Source organism: Pleurodeles waltl, chromosome 7 (genome assembly GCF_031143425.1).
Source record: "Pleurodeles waltl isolate 20211129_DDA chromosome 7, aPleWal1.hap1.20221129, whole genome shotgun sequence".
In the NCBI taxonomy this organism is placed as follows: Eukaryota; Metazoa; Chordata; class Amphibia; order Caudata; family Salamandridae; genus Pleurodeles; species Pleurodeles waltl.
Window position 1 is genome coordinate 1,309,255,030 of NC_090446.1, and position 21,912 is coordinate 1,309,276,941.

Sequence of the window (21,912 nt, forward strand, 5' to 3'; positions counted from 1 at the left end):
GATTACTTAGCATCCCCCAGTTCGGACGTGGGCATAATACTTTATCTTATGGAGAGACATGGTAAGACATTTAAGTGTTTGTTGCCTTTGTGAAGCTGGTAGGGCATGTGCAGAGACATATTAGAGATACACCATCATACTGGAACACATCCCCATAGTTTGCAAGGTATTTTTCTGGTAGAGGAAGGACATGTTTGATTGTGTGAGTTGTGCTGCACTGTATTCAATATGAATTTCCCAAATTGCTCACCTCGCATAACCTCTCCTCTTTCTCTTAGCATCTCACCCGATCAGGTGATCAGTTTTACAGGCACAGCACCTGCAGCAGCCTCTTCTATCAGTCTTGCACCACCACCAGCAGGAGTGACCACCACCACCACTGCCACCATGTTGACAGCTGCCAATGTTGTTTCATCACCTTCTCCGAAAATGGAGCTGCTTCCTGCTAACCTTGATGACCTGACGGTAAGTAATCACACATTGAAGCCAATACACAACTTAATCTTTTGTCCTTTTGCCTGCATCAAAGCTGATCTAAGTTAGGTGGATGAGTGGATTAATGTATCTACTACATGGATCAATGTTTGATCTATAAGTCACAGATTTGTATTCTGGTAGGTCCAGTGAGCATCCCATCCCTCTAAGGACCATAAAATCAGTACCACTGAGTTGGCTAACTATCAGCAACAGCAAAAAGAATCCCTGTGAGTGAATATGCGCTCTGGACATATGTATATTATGTTTTCTCAATTTACTCATTTATTGTAGAGCACATTATGAGGGTCAAATAGAAGTCTTCAAATCCTCTTCCTGATCCTTCAACCAATCCACAATTAGACACTTGAACAAACACGCATTGCTTTGCATCAGACACCAGCCCAAGAAATTGACATGCCTCGTACACTCCTGTACCTCGAACATCTAATAATCTAGCAACACCTACTGTTTATCTGCAAAATGCTCAGCTCCCCCTGAGAGCTATACACCCATTTTCTAAATACTGGAAATTAATCGAAATCACGTCTGTTAAGCTAAAAGGCCAAATTCAGATTTGTGACAGTTGCAGTCATGAAAAGAGGATCCATTGAGAGGACTTCCAACTGGAGTCAGAACTTAAAGGGAGAGAAGGAGGAGTGAGACAGACAGTTTGCTCTGGAATGTGGTGAGAAGGTGCATGCTAAATTTCAGGTTGAAGGGAGAGAAAAATTGATCCATTGTGGCTTAGTTCTTATTCTGCCATTCGTAAGTGAAAGATGTTTCAATACGCCCCCTTCCAGATCGTGAGCATAAGACTTCATATGATATATTATGCACCCTGGAGTGGCCACTACATGAGCTCATACACCACACTGCCATACCCAGACCCTGCAAGCCGCCACAGTGTTTTGAGCACCAGAGCCTGTGTAACAATGCCTTGGGGGTAATAATAGGTACGGATTTGAAACGTGTCATGAAGAGAATTACACTGACTAGCAGAAGTCTGTCTACTCCTCCCACACAATGGTCAAAGTGGATTATATTTTGAGTGGCACATCAACAAAATGTACACCCTGTGTTTAGAATCAATCTTCAGCCAGGTGTTTCCAAAAGATGTTCTAGCTCAGTCACTGAGCCGCAATTCAGGGGATCTGATTATGATCCATTGACAGCAAGACAAAGGACCCGGTCTTCAGTAGGACAAACTCTTTCTTCTGTTAGTTATCATACCATCTCTCATCCTCAGCCAGGGAGTGCCTTGTGCATGATGACATTTGAGGTCTGGCTTCTTTTTGAGGAAAGAGCTGAAACTGAAATTATATCGTGTTTCACTGTTTAGTGAGGGCTGTCAGCATGTTGCAATAAAAGGAGGCTGATTATGGCATCTGTTTTTTTATGTTGATAAGTTTCCTACTTTTTAAATACATATTTTGTGCACTTTCTTGAAGGCATGACCTGGACCAAAGGCGCTTAACAACAGAACCAGACTATATAAACACATATTTTTAGCAAATGGATATTAGGTGATTTGCCTAGAATCATTGGATGTGGAGCCACAGCCTGGATCCAAGCCTGGCTCCTCATGCTCCAAAATCAGTATCTCTAGCCACAAATGATCATGTCTCAGGGGCATGTGATTTTCTGGATTCTTTTCTGAGGTGTCTGTTACACCAGTACAATGGTGTGCAACTGTTTTTATGAGTGAATTAAACCTAGGCCTGTCTTGCCTCTGCTTACTCTGAAGCAAGCAAGACTTTAACTGTCTCTCCAGTTACTGCAAGCTCCCATACGCTGGCCTTCCAGCGGGTTGTATGTGACAGCTCCAAGGGCTCACAAAATCACAATTGACTGCATGTTTTGCCTAGAAGGTGACCTTAGCTCAACTGTTAGCACACCATTACAATAGCTTCCATTTTCTGACAGAATCCATTGCTCTCTTCAGATTCAAATATCTCAGCAGGATAGTTTCAGCCTATCTTGTTAATGGGGTATACGTGTATCTGCTGGAACACCATCAACAAAGTAGAAACTAGCACTTTAAGCTAGATTTAGATCTGGCATTGTTAAGCACTCTAAATGAAACAAATACAAATAAGCTTCTTTTACTACATTCCTAGACCAGATCACATCCAAAGAAGGTAAATATTTTAGTGTGCCGAACCCATCTACTTGTAATTCTCTTGCATGTGAAATTTACCAATCTCCTTTCTTCCTGACTTTTAGAAAGCCAATGAAGTCCTATTTCTCCCAACTTGTTGAACAATGGTATATTTAGGATGGAGTCCAAGAGACCCTTTTATGTACCATGTGTGTAAGATATGTAGGTAGTCAGTCTTTATGAAATCTCCAAACTTCACGTTCGGAGTTCCCTGCACTAGTCCTATATTTTTAACTTGTAAACATTAATTTCGAGGTTTACTTATGTGAGAATGTTTGTGAGGGCATAATCCCCTAAAACATAAATCGAGATGTTGAAAACAACATGAAGCAATAAAGCAAAGCCCCCTCCTCCTTTAATCTCATTATTTCAATTTCACGGAGAGTGCAGGTAAATGCGACCACCCTTATAGCTGAACAATCAGATAGATCTCCAACTTCAAAGGCACCAGGTCGGTGTGTGGGCTGATGAGACCAACAAAGAGCTTTTCAAGCCAAGACAAATGTACTACTGTGTGGACGGGTGCCGTTTTTGGGGCGATCGAGCAGATACAATTGAAGGTCTCAAGTGCTCTCATTTATTTGTGAGTTACCTTATTCCATGCTAGAAATTTCTTTGCACTCTCATACTTGAGATCCTGATATTATAATTGGAAAAGCTACAGTTTCCAGAATACAAAACAAAATACAAGAACTGTTTGCACCGAAGATGCAAAACTTTTCAGCTGCTATGGACAGAGAGAGAAGTTTTTTAATATAGATTTTTTGTAGTTTTGCACCAACTTGGCCTCTATGCTTTGTCCACTCAGGAAATAAGAAACTCCTAGAATATTTTTGGAGCTGTGGAGCAAATGCTTAGTTAGCTGAGCATTCCTGCTCCGACCATGCTGTGGTGTTTCTTTTAGAGTCAGCATATTTTCAGTAGATACACATATCTTTTTCCTACTAGGCTCCTGCAGAATGTGCCTACACTTAGGGCCTAGTTTATAAGGCCCTAGCTGCACACTGCACAGATTTACGAGGCTGGGAATGCATCAGATTCCTACACCACCTCAGGAGTGGCGTTAAAGTGATGAAACAGGGAGGAATAACATAATTTCTCCCCGTTTTCTCCTCTTTCTATGTGTGCTGCATTGTGCAGCACACATAGAAAGAGTAAACGCCATTAATGATTGTTTCTGTGCAGGAAAGCGTCCCTTCCTGCACATAAACAATCATCCCTGCAATATAGGCATCCTTGCACCATGGTTCAAGGGTGCCTGCGTGGGTGCTAGGCAGAAGTTTGTGCTCCAGGACAGAGGGAAGTAAAGAGATGTGGCGTATTTCTGTAAATACGACCCATCTCTGCACTTTCCAAATGACGCAGCATGGCGCAGCAGGCTGGCTTGCAGCACCACGCTGGGTCATTTCCTAGCAAATGAGGCCCTCAATGTATAGAAAACCGCTGCTTTTCCTATGCTGAGGCAGGCTTCAATAAATGTTATGCACAGCCCATATTTACAAACACTTTGCATCAGGTTTGTGACACTTTTTTTAAGCAAGCCTGATGCAAAGTGGTATGGTGGAGTTTACAATTCAGCGCAAATCATGATTTGCACTGGATTGTAACCCAAAGCTGTGCAATGCACTGCTCTGCATTACGTTGCGTCAAAGGGGCATTCCATGAAAGGTGCATGGACGTTCCCATACAACCACCTATGGGTTTTGATGCAAATCCCTAACTACAGAGGATTGTAGATAGGGATTTGCACCAAAATCCTGCCCGTCCTCAAGGCAGGTGTAACAAGAAGAATTTTTTTTTCCTCTTTATTTTCCCTACTTAGTGTGCTGCATTGTACAGCACACATTCCATGTGGAAAAAAAACTTTAAAGCATAGTTTTTTTTCTAGAAGGGATCCTTTCCATCTCAAAACTTATGATTTACCCAACACAGACACCCTTACACAGTGTCTGTGTTGGGCATCTGTCTGCGATGGCTTATTAGCCAAAAGTGGTCAAGAGAAGAGAACAGCAGAACATCTTAGTAGCTATGGCACTGTTCAACTCAATGCAGCAACTTTACTGGCTGAGGTGTGTTGCATTAGTTCTATGTAAATCTGGGCCATTGTGTATAATAGGTCATGGTGAACAGAAGTACTCTTGAATAGGGATACTCAGATCAAATATGAGAAAAATATCACAAATCAACACATTTCAATGCCAGTTATTCACATATATGAACATTCTTGTGTTGTGTTTTGTCATTAGGTGGCTGGATAATCCCTCCCCTCGCAATACCATAAGAAATATCATTCATGTGACTTCTGTCCGGGTGATCCAAATGTCCTTATTTGTGAGAGACAAACTTGATTTACAAAACATTTAGTAAGAATCAGGATTAGAAAATGTCATGTTATAAAAGAAATACATTTCCCAGAATGCCTTTAGCTAATTGTGAAAGAGTGAAAAGATATGTCCTGCACCATAAAAGGTGTGCCTCTGAATGACTTTAGCTGATAAAATCAAGCCTGATTTACGAAATGTTCCTTCACAAAAAGTGGTTGCAAATTGCACACTGACATTTTGCAAATATAGTAGTATTTTGAAAACGGACCTATGTACAAATAGGTCAGTTCTGAAAATGCTGTGATTGTAGTAGGTCCCAATCTGACCTACATCACCTACTTTCATGAAGTACAATGTGGACTGAGACTTAGTACAATTGCATGCCAGCACAGGGGTGATGGAGTGCTGGGGTCACAATATCTGTGATCGCATTTTAATAAAGAAATTTGTTTTTTAATGCATCCTTTCTTTCTGTAAAGATAAGATTGCATTAAAAAATATATTTTTATAGAGTGTCCCATGGACCACTGCTTACTACCCAACAAACGTTTGGTTTACATTAGCAATGAGGAAGTGTTCTCAAAGGCACCCCTTCTCTTTTGCAAATGTTGCCAGTAAAACCTGATAACTTTTCAGTGTTTTTCAACTGGATTATGGTTGTAAAACACTGATACCTCTCATAAGGAATCAGTATTTGGAAGGAAAGCCTTAAACACACCGCATGGGGCATAGCTTTTGGGATGGGGAGGTGTTTGGGGCGTGACACCACCCAAATAAATGCATTCTTGGCTTGGTAGTTGGGTCTGGGGGTCCTGAGTCGGGGCTGCTACCTCTGTGTCTGTATTTCTCGTGATGAACCAAGAATAAAATATTAAATAGTGACACTAATGTAAATGGGAGAGAGCTAGAGAGATGCCTATCTTGTGGCTGCATTTACAAATTTGAAGCCAGATGACCAGGAGTTAATACCAGCGTCACTGTTTGTCCAAATTGTGTAATCCTAGCAAATAATTAATTCACAGTGCCTCCTTTTTTATTTATTATCACATATAGGAGCACTTTTAAATACTTTAGCTCAGGATGGGCACGTTAGAAGCACCTCATATTTGTCTTAGTAGATTGTAATGTTGCTCCATCTATAATAAGAATCTAGATCATTTTCTCAGGTAAAGGGCGGTTGTGACATAGGTCACCACACACTCAGTCGTTCCCAAAGAACAGGTGCTCCACTCCCAGGGCTAACCATCCCAACAACGCCTCAATTATTAAACAACTCAGCAGAGTTCCAATTATTTATCTTGTTACACACGTTCACATCCTTATTGTGTATAACAAGATGAAAATAATGAACAAACTTTTAGACATGCTCATGTACTGGTCCGTGGTACTTTGACCAACAAAGTGGATTTCTATAATAGCTGGAATGAACAAAATAATTGATACTCTTGTGTTGGACCTATTTATGTGTTTTTCAAATATTATGTTATGGTTCTGTAAAGATTTCTTTTGGACTGATTTGTACAGAATGCTTCTCCCATATGTTTTCTGCTGAATTGTATAATAAGAATCTAGGCCATATTCAGGATTTACATGACTACTGACTTGCCTATTAGTTTACTAATGGCATTGTAGTTGAGAGCCGAGCCATGAATGTTTCTAAAACTATCACTTTTAATAAATGTCTGTCTGTGCAGTGATATTATTTGATGTATTAAGATGAAACATTTCCATATTAAAAAAAATACATGTTTTTGACGTTTGAAAAGATTGTGTCATATTTTTACATCATGATTGTTGCACAACATACATGCCAAATAATTTCATGGGTCAGCTCATGCACAGCCTCTTAGACCCCAGCAAGACTGATGGCTGGCTGTGGCTCAGCGCGCCCTATTACTTTGCCTGCTCGCCCTACTGTATTTGCAACACTGGCTTAATACATGGGGCAGTCAGTCACTTTATAAAATGATTTGTTAAAGGCGAGGACTAGAAACATGGAGCCCTGCCCACATGCACTGACTTGACAACTCTATCATCAGCGTAGTAAATCTGCACCCATAGAAGTACTCATTGAATGGTTGGAAACGTACTTATTTTGGGAATTCACAAACATTGGCAGTAGTAGGCTTGAAGAGCTGTGCTGGTCTCAACTTTCCAGGCATACTATTGACAATCAAACACCCAAAAGGTGATGAGATGAATTCTTGCAAGTGGCTATCGCTCAGGGTAGCAATCTAACCCATTGTTTTTCACCCACTGTGTCTCTCTAGGCAGAGGCCTACCTAATTCAAATCAGTACTGACACTGTTCTTCATGTAAAAAGTCCACTCCGATCCCTGGACATCCCTCCACCATACCGCCCACTGGTGTTTCATTTGGAATTCACACCCCCTGAATATCACTGCCTAAGCCATATCCCTGCATGCCCCTTCCAAAGAAAAAGTTTCTATGGGTTCTTAAACCCATTTTGTGATTTGGTAACCTGTTACCGAATTGTAAATGGGTTTAGTACATAATAAATAACGATTATGTGGTCGGGAACCCTGTAATGTGGTACATCTTAGGCTTTGTACATCAGGCCCACCCATTTTTATGATTTAAACTAATAATGTGTATAGAGAAAAGAGGTAATGTATCACCTAGTATGTCTTTTTCTTGTTACAATTTGCTAATTGTAGAAATGTTGGTAAGACATCCCCATCATCATAGGAGAAATAGCTCATCATTTCATTAGTGAATAGTCTTCAGGGTGAGCAGCTAATCCTGTTATTTCCATTAACTAATAACTTTCTGGTGGTAAGGCACCCCATACCCAGGGCCTAATCTGTAAAGAAATAAGTGAGGGAACCCAAAGTTTTGCTCGAAAGCCTTCAGTGGGCACTAGGGAATGTCGTATGTGGCCACAATGAAGTCTAAATAGTATTGATTCCACCTCATACCTCTTTAATCCACCACCAGGCACTCCATGGCCATACATCTTACCCTTGCAGGTTTCTGCTTTCTCCTTTTGTCACTTTTTTCAGTCTTTCTCTTCCTCCTTCTCTTCTCCTTTTGCATTTCCTTTCTCTTGCTCAGGCTTTAAGTCTGAAGAGGAAAAATATTCACCAGTCACTCAAAAAGGGAGCCAGCGGCCCACCTGCAACCATTGGCTTAAGTCTTGAAATATATTTCCTGTATATTATAAGAAATATCTCTCACAGTGACTATTTAAGTGAACACTCTCTTCTGGGTGAAGTCACCAGATGATTACCTAAATTCTGAATTCTTATATTTCAGCCCAAAAGTCAAGTACAGTAGAGATTAGGCTAATGGTGTGCACCAAAGGCCAGTGGCAGTAAAACGTATTCCTTCCAGATTGTTGGAGGAATGCTATATCACTCTGAAAATGCCCCAAAGGGCTGCAGCTGAGCGCTACAATATTGAAATATGATGTATTAAAGCTTTAAGATGTGAAAATGCTTTCTTGATATAATTGGCGTATCTGGTCATGAAACCAGGTAGATAAGTTAGATATTCTAGATAATAGAAGAAAAGTGGCTTAGTTCTACATCAAAATCTATTCGTAGATATTGAACCAACCAAAAATATTCACAGAACAATGCCAAAGGGAGAACATGGGTTCAGAGTCTTTTCCCTAAGAAAACATAATATAGGAAGCATTTTGGATGAAATACGATGATTTTGACAGGGACAGCCCTGAACATAAATTTTTCCAGTTGCCCAAAAATGAATTTTGCTGCTCAACATTGTCATGTAAATGACTTTCCAAGCTATTACAATGAGGTTCTACAAGAATTTTTAAGAATGCTCAGTCTCAATTCTTAGTATGTATTTCCATCTCCAACCTTTGTTTTTATCTAAGTTGTATCAATGAATTCCCTCCAGCTTTTGAAATGTTTTTACAGGATCTCGTCATATATTTCCTGTAACAGTGCTATAATGAACATGCCCGTGTTTGTACATATACATGCTAAGAGCTTTGTCAAACCCACAAAATCTCTGTGAAAGCTCTCCAGTTCTGGTGAGCTTTACATCCACAATTTCCTGTCAGTGAACAGATGACGTCATGCATTACTTCACTGATAATATCACACAAGAAGGACATCTTTGGTGAACCACCAATCAGTAAGGTGAAGCCCTCACATAGAGAAAAGGCTGCTGCAGTTACACTCGAATTTGCTAAGTCTCCCCATAGGCATAAAATGGCATTGTAAGCCTCCAGTACCACTTTCAGCAGGTACATATAATTGCAGAAATTGTATAGAAACAGAAAGGCGTATGCAGATACTGTGTGTACCTACAGATATCCCAAAGAACACTAAACTCAGATGTAGGGATTAATTACCAGGGAAAGTAACAAGCTATCCTTGTAAAGGATAGCTGCTGCAGTTATGCAGAGAAATATTAAATCTCCTCCTAGACAATTGAGGCAATTGGATGGGTGCAATACCATTGTCAAAAGGTAGGTGTCCTCGAAGGGTGAATATAGGGAAGAAAAAGTAATACTCCTGACAAAATAAAGGATAGTGGTGTGTCCTTTCAGTGATCTGGTAGATAATGTCATTGTTGATGCTACTGGCGATCTAATCAGTAAAGGTAATCTGTGATGTAACCTATGATGTAGATGAAGGCCATGAGCGATGCATACCCATCTGGCACTGTTCGACTAGAGCAGCCTTTGAGCAAGCCTTGTGTCTCATACCTTTCCCAATTTCCTGGGAGCATTGCCTGTATCATTTAACCACACCTGTTTTACATCCCAGCTGTGTTTTATTTTAGCCTTGATGAGAACTTCCCTGTGAAACTAAAATAGGAAAGGGTGTTTGACTTTACTTACTGCTAGAACCACTTTCTTCTTGGACAATTTGCACAAATGTTAGACCTGGCCCTTTTTTCAGGGACACCCCTAAACTTTGTTCCTCCCCCCTCCTATTTTTTCTGATCTGTTTTTGTTGGCTTTAGGATTCTGGGCTCTTTACCACTGATGACCAGTGCTAAAGTGCAAGTGCTCGCTGTCTAAATAATTGTGGTGATTGGTTTATGCATGATTGGCGTATCTGATTTACTAGTAAGTCCCTAGTAAAATGCACCAGATGGGCCCAGGGCCTGTAAATCAAATGCTGCTAGTGGGCTTGCTGCACTGATTGTGCCACCCACATGAGTAGCCCTGTAAACATCTCAGACCTACCACTGGCAGTGTCTGTGTGGGCAGTTTGGAACTGCCAGATTGACCTAGCAACTAAAGCTTCCCATTTACTACATGTAAGCTGCCCTCCAAGGCAGCCTCCTGGGCAGAGTGCATTGTATTTGAAAGGTAGGACATGTGCTAGTGTGTTCGTACATGTCCTGATAGTGAAATATTGCTAAATTCAGTTTTCACTATTGCAAGGCCTGTCTCTCCTATAGGTTAACATGGGGATTGCTTTGAAATATCTTTTAAGTACATTTTTCCATTGGGAGCAGATGTGGGGCTTGAGGTCTCTGAGCTCACAATTTAAAAATAATCTTTTGGTAAAGGTAAGTTTGAAAAGGCCAATTTTAGAAAGTGGGTATTTTCATGCTTATTCTTTCAGTGCCTCTGCCTGTCTGCTGGAATACATGCCTGGGTTAGGATGACAGTTAGGCTGCTTGTGAATTCACTCTAGACAGTCATAGAAAGGGATCCGAGGTGTGCCCTGCATATCCTTATGGGTCTTCCTGGGCTAGAGTGGTGGAAGAAGCTCACACTTGCACTTGAAAATGCCTGTGCCTGTACTTACACAGGGCAGGGCAGGAAAGGTAGGGTCTTGTTCACTACAAAAACTTCCCTTTGAAGCTTGCCTACTTCAAAGGCAGAAATGAGTATAAATATTGGACCCAGATCCCCAGACATTTAGAACACTTCTGGATCAAGAGGAGACTCTGCTAAGGAGAAGAGCTAAAGTGGTGTGAGGAGGAGTACCGCCCATTTGCTGTGTGTACTTTGATGGGTTGGCCTGCAGTTGCTGCTTCTGCTTTGGAGAGGACAAAGACTGGACTTTGCTGTGGATCCTGCTTGTGAAGTTTCTCCAAGGGCGTGGACTGAGATTGCCTTCTGTTAAGAAGTCTCAGGGACATCAAAGACTTCACCTGCCAGCCCTTTGGGTTCTCTTGCTGAGGACCCTGACTTGCCAAGAGGTGCCAACTTCAGTTCCTGTGCCCTTGGGAGTGAAATCTAGCAGAAAACAAAAAGAACCAGGCACATCGACTCCAGACAACTCCAGAACCCCCGCCCGACTCCACCACGCTGCCTGCACCTGAAGCCGTGGTCCCCAATGAAATGTGATGACCGCGACCAACCCAGCAGGCCCGATGCAGCTGAGGCGCCTCTGAAGTCCCGCAACCTCATGAGTCCTGAGTGCCATATCACCCACATCTGTGACATCCGACTCTGCCGCAGAGCCTGTGGCCCTGCGGTGTGACCGCGAAGTCGCCTCATCGCTTCTTGACCCACTGGACTCATCGACCCCACTGGATCGTAAGGAACAGATGCCTAGCCACCAACGTCACCTCACTTCTGCTGCATCCGTAAGAAACTGACACCTCACCTCCAGTAAGGAAATGACACCTCACCTCCTGCGTAGCAGTACGGAACCGACACCGCACCAGTTCCAGTGACCCCTCACCTCCCCTACTCAGGGATTCTGCCTCATTTCTAAGGTACTGTACCTGGGGTCCGTGCAACTTTGTGACCTGTGCCGCATTCTCTCATGAGTTGCGTCTGACTATTGGGAACGACTCTGTCACGACGGCATGATAGCACTAATTGGAGCTATTGTGTTTCTAAGTGCTTTTATTGGGATTTAATTTTTTTAAATTCATATCGTCGCTTGTGTATGTAGGATTTTTGTCCGTTTGGTCTTGTTTTACTTAGATAAATATTGGCTATTTTTCTAAACTGGTGTGGTGTCCATTTGTAGTATTTTCACTGTATTATTGTTTGTGGGTACAAATACTTAACACATTGCCTTTGAGATACGCCCGACTGCTCGTGCCAAGCTACCAAGGGGGTAAGCCGGGGTTATTTTAGGAGTGTGGCTCCCTTGCCCTGACTAGAGTGAGGGTCCCTACTTGGACAGGGTGTAAACCGACTGCCAGCTAAAGACCCCATTTCTAACAACGACCAACAGTAAAATTCTGTTATTACTGTTTTTAGGATTGCTCCTAAAAATGATAGTTTATGTAAAAGATAAACACACAGAACTGTTAATGTTCAGTTTATAAAGGTAACAGATACAGTATAAAAATAAACGCAGCTAAAGAGATTGTTACTTCTGAAACTTAAAGCACTTACAAGGGTTAGCAAACAGAACCTTTGAATATGCTAATTCAAGAAGGAGGTGCACAATGAGAAAACCTATGAACGACTCACAAGAAGAAAAGACATTTCATGATGGGGTGCTATTGAAATTATGGACAAGTGAGACTTAGGCCATTGTTTAGGGGTAGCAGGTAGCAGGGCATCTGCCCCTCTTCACACTTCCTGATTCCCTTATGACATCTAAATTTGGGGTAGTTTTTAAGCCTCAGCTTCTGAAACCTTTAGCTGCTAGTCCATCAGCCTTAGGGCCTTACCCTTACACGGAGTGTTCTGGAAGAGTGCAAGCTCTTAAAATGTCACTGCCGAATAAGGAACCTGGCAGTTTCGTCATGCCCCATTCACTAAAAGGCCTAGCATAATTCTCTGGAATATACGACACTTCATAATATGCAAGTGTCATAGGTCTCATAAGGGGTATCATTTGTAATTATTAGTCTGCATGCTACTGATACTGCTCAATGTGTAATTATTCCACATTTCTATACCATGTATGCAGTAAGTTTCACCTCTCTTCCTCTGTTTCCAAAGGTGTCCAAACTCCGACAGCAACTCAGGAAACGAGGACTTCCTGTATCAGGCACAAAACCAGCTTTGCTAGAACGCCTAAAGCCGTACCAGACCCTGTGCCCCAAGCCAGCTACGACACCTATCGCAAGCACAAGCCTGGTCACCCCTATCCTAAAACTGCCTACTTTCCACGCTCGCACAGTGATGGGCACAAATTCACCTACTCTGTGTACCATTCAGACTGCTGCTTCCCCGATTTTTGGGGAGATCCCCAAATCAAGTATCGAGCAGTCTTCAGGGCTGGTGGATAGCTGTGAGGGGCTAGCAGTGTGTTCAAGTGCGCCAGTGGGCCCTAATGTGACAGAGGAGGATGTCCCTATGTTGGAGTTTGATGAAGACCAGGTGCTGCAGGAGAAGCAGAAGGTGATCGAGAACCTGACGTGGAAGCTGCAGCTGGAACAGAAACAGGCAGAGGACTTGCGGGTAGAGCTAGAGATGCACAAGCGCCTGAAGAACCGCCACAAGGGGGAGCTGCTGGCCCCAGGCCCAAGCTTCGCATCGGTGTTGGGACCCCTTCCTTCCACGTCCTCAGCAGATGTTCATACTCCTGTGAGTGAGGCCCAGTTCCTTTACACACTCTCCAATATCAAGGAAGAGCCAACAAGCATCCAGGAGGCATCAAATGCTCTCACTGCCAGTGACAACTTTATGGTAAGTCTGCAGGAGAGGGCAATGCACAGATGTATGATTAGAAGGGGAGCAAGCAGCAGAGTTTACAAGGGCAGTGTGGTAGGACAAGTGAAATGTGAGGATCATGGGAGGAGATGCAAAGCGCTTACAGATTATTCAGGAGCAAGAGTTTGCTGCCAAGGCAACAAGGCTAGAGAATGTGAGGCAAGAGATGAATGTGCAGAAAGGAAAGCCTTCCAAAGGTGAAGGATTGGAGGCGAGTGAGATGAGTGTTTCGAAGGAAGAGCCTTCTGTGGAACATTTAGTAACAGACTGAAGGAGAATGTGGACGAGCAGTTGGATGAATAGGACAGAATGGCAGGAGGAACGGGGTATGAAAGGGGAAGTTGTGATGCTTTCGGTGGAAAGTTTGTGGTGGACAAGAGTAGTAGGCAAAAGAAGGACTCCAGGATGTAATTGTAGATTACTCTGACAGAGAAAAGTGTGTGCAGGAGGCAGATTATTAGGGCTAGTAGTGGAGGTACTAGAAGAGGGAAAGTTAAAGCACCTACATCTTAGAAGAGTTCAGAATGTGGGAATGTAGGGCCTTTCAATAACAAACGGAAATAACACAGTTATATGTATATAGATTATTGAAGGAGAAGTGAGAAGGTTCGGAATGAAAAGATGCATCTCACATCTGCATATTGCTGCTAAAAGAACTCAAATCAAGGGACAAAGCCACCACAGGAGGTGGAATACAAAGAAAAATGCCTGGTCCCACGACATAATCATCAGATTTCCTGGCAACAGAGGACTGGTCAGATCGCACGAGCAACCAAGGCTACAGACTTTATTGAGAAGACTTTTTAGGGGATTAAAGTAAAGTAGAGTGATCAATCTGGTTGACAGCTGCAGATAGATCAATGAATAGGACGATGGGGAGGTGGTTTTAGTGAGAGGAGGTGATAAATTTAGGAATATCTGTAAGGGCTGTTTCTGTGGTCTGTAGAACCTGAAACCTTGATTGAAATTGCTAAAGCACATTGATAGAATTGGGATAAACAGTACTGTGGTCAAAGGCAAGATGTTTTAGCCCCATAGAAAAGAAAGGTAATTGAGTCACTGGGCGCCAAAGAGAGAATTAGGCATCTGTGGTATCTTCTGTAGGTTTTTTTCAGCATTGGTTCTAGACAGAGTGACTGAATGATGCTATGAGCCAGAGTAGCACCCTTTAAGTAAATGCTGTAGGTTTGAAGGTTGTTTTGGGGACTAGGAGAGTTAAATAGGGCACAGGAGGCGTTAAAAGATCTGAATGCTGAGATATCCCCTGGAGTAATGCATAATCAAAGTCAGTGAGTCTAACAGTGCAGTTGGCAACTCACAGTGATGTGGTGGGGGAGGGTGGTTAGTAATGTAGCAAAGCGTTTTCCTTTGTCTGTCTCTCTGAAATATATTTTCAGATAATTTTGTCCCCGAATACCTTTCAGGAAAATCACTAATTTCATTCTGAAATATCACCATTTTGCTTTAAATAAATGCATGTTTGATCTAGTAACATCAATATTATAACAGTAAAATCTACAATTATGTCAAGCATTCCAACACTATTCAGAGGATGGACACAATTATATCAGGGGTGTGCTCCGCAACTTTTATGGATACTCAGATGATGTCGGGATTGGACACACTTATGCTAGGGAAAGCTTTTTGCCACAATATGACCCTGTGAAGGCAGGGAAGGCTCAGTCCTCTGGAGTATAAATGAAACCCACTGAGATATCCTATCTAAAGAAAGATATCAGAAGGGTATCAGAGATGTTCCTCTAGATCACAGGGAATAGCCAAGAGTCCATTAAGAATGGTGTAAAATCTTTCATGGTGATCATGTTGATGCATTGGTAAAACTTTTTACAAATATTGTCTGCTAAATGTATTTTAGCATCACTCTTAGGAAACCAATATATTTTTACATTGGGTCATTTAGTGGTAGAATGTCAAAATGGTGATATAGCAATGCCACACAATATGCCACATCATTTGTATCGTCCATTCCCTCATAATTACAGTGACCCAATTTAAGATTCACTCCAGTGCTGGTGGCCCTGACGCCATAGTTGACACAATGAAAAATTGATTGATTTACTGTCTCTTCTAACTTTAGTTTTCCAATACTCAGGTCTTCTGCCCGCCAGCCTGTGATACCATAGAGCAGGATTTTGAACTTCCCATGCAGATCACGGCAAGCCCACCAAGTCCAGTTTCAGGAACCTTATCCCTCGAGGAGGAACTCCAGGAAGCCATTCAGAAGGCAGAGGTAAGGTGTACAGATGTGCAGGGCAGTGCAACCAATCACGCAGCAAGTTGTGATGGCTATGGAACCAATAGTGAGACAGTGAAGAATGAGATGTAGGCATGCAGAACTGGATGGCAGCACAAATGAAGGTGAAAGGAGGAAGGGCCAGAGATTTGCATGGTAGAGGACACAGTGTTAAATGAGATAGGATTAATGTGCAAATCAAACAAGGATGACAAATAAGGTTAAACTGAAGGGGGAAGATAATTAAGAAGGAATGGTGAATGAATATTTCAAAAGTACTGAAGAATCTGGGGTTAGATGAAACAGAGCCTGAAAATGTGGATAAGGGACGACAAAGGTACCAAAATATCTTTCACTAAGTACATGGACATTTGGTGGTGGAACAAACTAGAACAGTGAGTGGGAAGACCTGGCTGGAGACAATGCACTATTTTGTAGACAAAGAAAGTTGAGGCGAAAGACAGATTGAAAGATGGAAAGAGAGACAGGAAGTAAGGTGAATCTGGTTGTTCAAGGGAAATGCGTACAATTCTGGCACTGAAGAAGGTGAAAAGGAAAGCCCTGGTCTCTAGACTACTGTCAGAAACTGGATAATTAGTTGAGAGGGGTGACAGTTCCACTCAAGTAATAAACACAGTCCTTATCAGGGTGAAACACAAAAGTCACTGAATAAACTTGTGGTCTTGGTAGCTTGGCACAGAAGTAGTCAGGGTTAATTTAGAGGCAATGCATAAAGTATTTATGCACCACTAAAAAATAAGAAAATCCAAAACCACTTTAGAAAAATAGAGTAAGCTTAATAAATGAAATTACATAAAAACAACACAAATCTAATCAGTAGAACCAGAGTTATGAACTTTTGAATTTTCAGGTGAAAATAGCATCAAAAAGCACAAAGCATCACTCACATTTTTCTGATCACGCTGGACTGGGTCATAGTCACAATTTCAGACTAATTGTGATGAAGCATGAGTTGGATACAAGGACTAGGTTCTTCCCAGTAAAGAGTGTATTTTCTCAAGGGCCAAGTTCACATGAGTAACCTCAGCTGTAGTTTTGTGTTGGTCGGAGCTACAAGGAGATCTGTCGGTGTGAGGTGCAGGTTGCCGCTAGAGCTTCCTGTTGGCAGGAGATGCAGGCAGTCATTGTTGGTGTGAAAAGCAGGTTGCCATTGGAACGCTGCATTGGTGGGAGATGCAGTGGTCATTGCTTACGCGAAGAGCCCTCTTATGGTCGTGAGGAGCCCAAGGGTCCAAGACCTATGCCAGCCCAGGGTCCAGAACCTGGTGGGCACCTCTTGGGGATTAGGACTCACTCCAGCAAAGGCCAGTAGCAGGGCTCAGGCAGCTCCAGTTGGGGCTGGTCAGCTAAGCATTTGCAGGCAAGGCCTCTGGAAGCTTGCTGTGTCCCTGTAGCTCTAACAAGAGGTCAGTCAACTAATCCTTGGAGTCACTTCTGGAGATCCTGGGTTCAAGGCAGGCAGGTCCAGCCTTCCGTCAGCAACCCTTTTCTAAATCTTCCACAGATCTAGGAGTGTTCTGATGAAAGGTTTGGAGGGTGCCACTTTTATACCCAGTGTCAGTCTGTGTGTGGGGTCCCTCTCTTTCTCTACTCCTAAACTGGTTCTAGTCACTTCTGTCCCTACCCCTCGGTTTGGCTAAACACTGTCAGGGGTAATAATGGGGAGGGAAGCCCAGGTGTCAGCTGCATTTGTCAGTAACAAAACAGTCAGGAAGGGTGTAGGCACAGACTACCTTTTTAATTCCAGGAAGGGCTGAGTACAACCCCCAGGGCCATCCCGTTCAGAAGAGGAACACTCTTCCCTACACCCAAAGCCCTTTTGTTTCCTTTCAGGTAGATATATACATCACACCACAGGCGTGCCATTACAGTCATGTGACTCTGGCCACTGGCAGATAGGCACACTTGGCTTAGGCAGGAAAATTCGAACTTACTATAAGTGGCATTTTCAATTAGTAGCTTCAAATGCAACTTTAAATTAACATTGAAGTAAGAGGAAGGAGTATTTCTCTATCTGCTCCCAAACTGAATTTATAATTTATTAAGTGTAATAAAGTAACTCAGTGTTAGTTTATAGGGCAGATAGCCTTACTATAGTGAAAACGGCTTTAGGAGCTTTTCAGTGTCAGGACTTGAATACACATGTTCGTCTTTTTAAATACCATGCTTCCTGCCCTGTTAGCCTTTAGGGACTACCTTATAGGTGATGCATGAGCATTAAAATGGACTGTTTAGGCCTGGCATAAGGTTTATTTTGTCAGGTCGACATGGCAGTGTAAAACTGCTCTACAGGCTGCAGCGGCAGTCTTGAGACGAGTTTTATAGAGCTACTTTAGTGGGTGGCAAAATTAGTGCTGCAGCCTACTTGTAGCATGTAATGTACTGGCTCTGGGTACATAAAGTACCATATATAAGGGACTTCTAAAAAATTAAATGTGGCAGTTAGGTGCATTCCACTTTTACCATGTTTAAGGGAGAGCACACAAGCAGGTTACCTCGGGTTAGCAGGGGTAAAGTGCACAGGGTCCTAATGCTAACAAAATGGGTTCAGCAAAAACAGGGTAGTGAAGGCAATAAGTCTGGGGGAATACCACATCAAAGATGTCAGGTCTAACAACTATCATGCCTAAGATCCTGATTTCATTGTAGGCAGATTCAAATAGGTGGATGTAGAGGCACAATGAGGAGAAAGAACAGACACAAATTAACAATGATTGTGATTTCGGATGAGTGATAAAGTAAGGCTGCAATATGAAACCAGTTAAATACATTCAACCTGATGGTTATAAGGCTTCAAGCACACAGCAGTTTATCTCTTGGGGTGGATGAAACATGCTTTTTAGGCAAGTCTGAATCCTCTAGTCATTCTTTTTCATGCTTTTGTCTGACAGCCCAGGACATGTCAGCTATTTTGAATCCAAAAGTTGGTTTCTTTTGCTCTTGTTTTCCTCATCCCATTGGTGCAATGCTCACTGCTCAGCCTAGTAGATTAAAGTACAGGGAGTCACAGAAATGTAGAGATTTCGACAGATGTGTTCTACGTTATGTGGTGTAGTGTCCCAGGCAGACTAGTTGTCATATATTTGGGTTTAAAGTGAACATTTTTTATCCCTATATAGACCTTAAAAGTGTTCAGGTCTAGCGAAAGCGCATGTCAGAGGAGAGCACCACAAAGACCTATATTGAGGCTGGAGAATCTTGTAGTTATCTGAAGAAATCCTGATAAACTGAACTTTATTGTGTTGGGTCTCTATAAGCTTGTTCACTTGAGGAGGAAACAACTATGAAGAGATCTATATTACTGGAAGTAATGATGGAAGTAAAAGAACATTTGTATAACACAACCTCACATAAACCATCACCATACACATTTATAACTGGTGTGCAAATTGATAAAGTACCACTTAATTCTGGTCTGTACAAGGGTTAACCACCCTACAACATACAGAGTAGCTGATTACAGCAAAGACTAGATTTAATGATCAATCAGTCTATTCATAGAGGCATTGTGGAATACATTAAGTAGTATTCCTGTGGTACTCTTTTATTTACTGTCTCATGCCATTGTGAAGTGCCCCCAAAACATTTAAAACAGGAATAAAATTGTAATATTCAATGGATAATCATACACAGTTAATACCGATAAAACTTAGAGTGACTTATTTGCAATTTTAGGGACTTGCCGATCCTGGGCCTATTCACTAAGCCATGTAAGAGTATGTAAAAGAGTAATCTTGTAGTACTGATTCCCATGCTCATTAATGCTCTTGCAAATGTATCCCCTTATCTTTACTTGGATGTAAATGAAGTGAATCTGTTGGCCCAATGAAAAAAATTAGCAGGGCATATGTTTCACATGCTTAGTGCTTGCTGAGAACGGAGGAAGAATGCTTGTGTCGAAATACTGAGAATGAATACAACACTGGGGGTTGAGTTTTTGTTACTAAACTTTTATATTATTAAAGGCCTTTTATCCTAATAAATAGACTGACCATCGTGGGAACATATAATTGGGGAGGGTGGCCAATAACAACCATTGGGAAACATAATATAATATAGAATATATATATATTGAAAGATATATGTTTGAGGCATGGGTGGCTGTAGATACACATGCTTTGCATTCTCCTACTATCTAGTTTAGGGCCCAGATGTGTGCATGTTGCTTTTCTTCTAAGAAGTCTTTCGAGCCACGAGGCAGTGTGACTCCTCCTCTTGCTGGTAAGGCGCATGGTCATAGGCTTCATTGTTAGATTGTTTTCTTTCCGCTGTCAGGTTCGGACGTGTGCTTCAATGCTTTGGGTTGACATCACAGCAGCTCTCTCTTCGGTCTACCCGGATCCCTTCCGTCCGTTGGTATTCTCTGATCGCATCCCCTTTTTGTCATGGGTCGACGATTGTTACTTTGAACAAGGGTGGTTCGGGTCAACTGCGGCCCTGTGTGGACCTTGCCATTCGTGCTGAGATGGAGGAAGACCCTGAAGGGCAAGGCCCAAGTGCAGCCAGGGTGATGGAATGGACACCATTTAGATACTGTCCTCGCTGCCTCACGAAATATCCTCAAATAGATCTCCATCACGTCTGCAATTTGTGTCTCTCGTCTGAGCACAATAAGGCTGCCTAGGATGCCTGCTGCTTGTTTCATTCTAAGAAAACTCTTCACAGTCGTCGAGCTCATCGACTTGAGATGTCACACAAGAGCGGTGATGACACCCCAGACATCTTTGGTCCTGAGGACATTGGGGGGGGAACATCACACATACCTCTTGGCTGCAGATGAAGACGCCTTCTCCCTCAAGGAAAGCTCAGGCTCAGAACTGGAAATTAAAGTTCATACACCAGCCCAACTGTCTGTGGGTACAGCACCCCTGCCCCTCGACACTGCTCTCAAGCCAAGCATCCCCCCACCAAAGGGCACCCAGCCACTCTGGTGCACCAGAGTCAGGCTTTCGGACCGACAGTGCCTTCAGGTACTGGTCGGCATTGACAAACTACTTTAGACACTCTGCCTAGCTCCAGCTCAGTGCTGAAGAATCTCTCGAAGCAGACTCCTTCAACACCGGCTACTCCAATGCCACCACTGAGTTGGCCTTGAGTGTCCATTATATCTGACTCAGCATCAACCAGACTCTGGGCTCTATAACCGAAAGTGCCCCCAGAGCCGAAATCTTCAGCATCTACCAGAAAATCCAGTGTTGCTGCTGGCACTGTCAAACCAATCCTCCACAAGCTGCAAGAGGAGATCATCGCAAGCCAGAAGCACCTAGTCATTCATCCCCTTACAGGCAGGATCCTTGCCCGCCCTCTGTGGTCTAGTGATGCTCCAGCTTCGAAGCTCCAGCTGTCCTTCGAGGAAGCTTTGGATGTTCCAGTTCTGGTAAAAAAGTGCAAGAAGGTGGATAGGGTGACCAGCCCTTTCCCACTCTCAACCATCCCCTAACTCTGTTCCTCAGCCTTTACCTTCCCCACCCACTTCTCCAGGGGACCCACTTTGTGTCACACCCCAGGGGTCTCCTTGCTCTCACCTGGGAGAGGGGAAGATACATATGACATCCCTCCACAAGGTGACCCGTGGGAATCCTACGATGCAGACCCACCCGGAGACAAAGACCCTGACCTGTACCCTTCCCGTCCCTCTTCTCCAGATGACTCTACATCCTATCAGGCTATTGTTGGTAGAGCAGCCCTATTCATCAAGGTGGATCTTCATTCAGAGCCCTTACAGGAGGATTTCCTCTTTGAAACCCTCTCTTCCACTCACCGCTCTACTGAATGCCTCCCAGTGCTTAAGGCCATGCTACGCCACATGCCTTACATCTTTAAGGACCCCATTCGAGCCAGGGTCATAGCATCCAGGGTCGATAAAAAATACAAAGCTTCCCCCCGCTGACTCTATTTATATTCTCAGCCAACTCCTGCCTGAATCCCTAGTAGTCATTAAGGGTCAACCTCCAGGCCAGTGGGGATGCCCCGTTCCCAGAATAAGAGAGGAAATGCATAGATGCTGCAGGCAAAGGGGTAGGCGTTCAACCAGCCAAATAATGGCCAATGCAATTGGTCTTCTCTCACGATATGACCATGCTCACTGGGATGAAAT

At 42.9% G+C, this 21,912-nt stretch overlaps 1 protein-coding gene across 3 annotated transcripts in view; it reads left to right on the forward strand.

Annotated features, from left to right (window-relative positions):
• MAMSTR (MEF2 activating motif and SAP domain containing transcriptional regulator) overlaps window positions 1-21,912 on the forward strand; it is a 138,603-nt gene that overhangs the window by 100,436 nt on the left and 16,255 nt on the right. For all 3 annotated transcript variants that reach the window (XM_069200628.1, XM_069200631.1, XM_069200629.1), the window contains 3 exons: window positions 279-465; window positions 12,827-13,516; window positions 15,654-15,791. In XM_069200628.1, coding sequence (XP_069056729.1) covers window positions 279-465; window positions 12,827-13,516; window positions 15,654-15,791 — 1,015 coding nt within the window. The remainder of the gene's footprint in view (window positions 1-278; window positions 466-12,826; window positions 13,517-15,653; window positions 15,792-21,912) is intronic.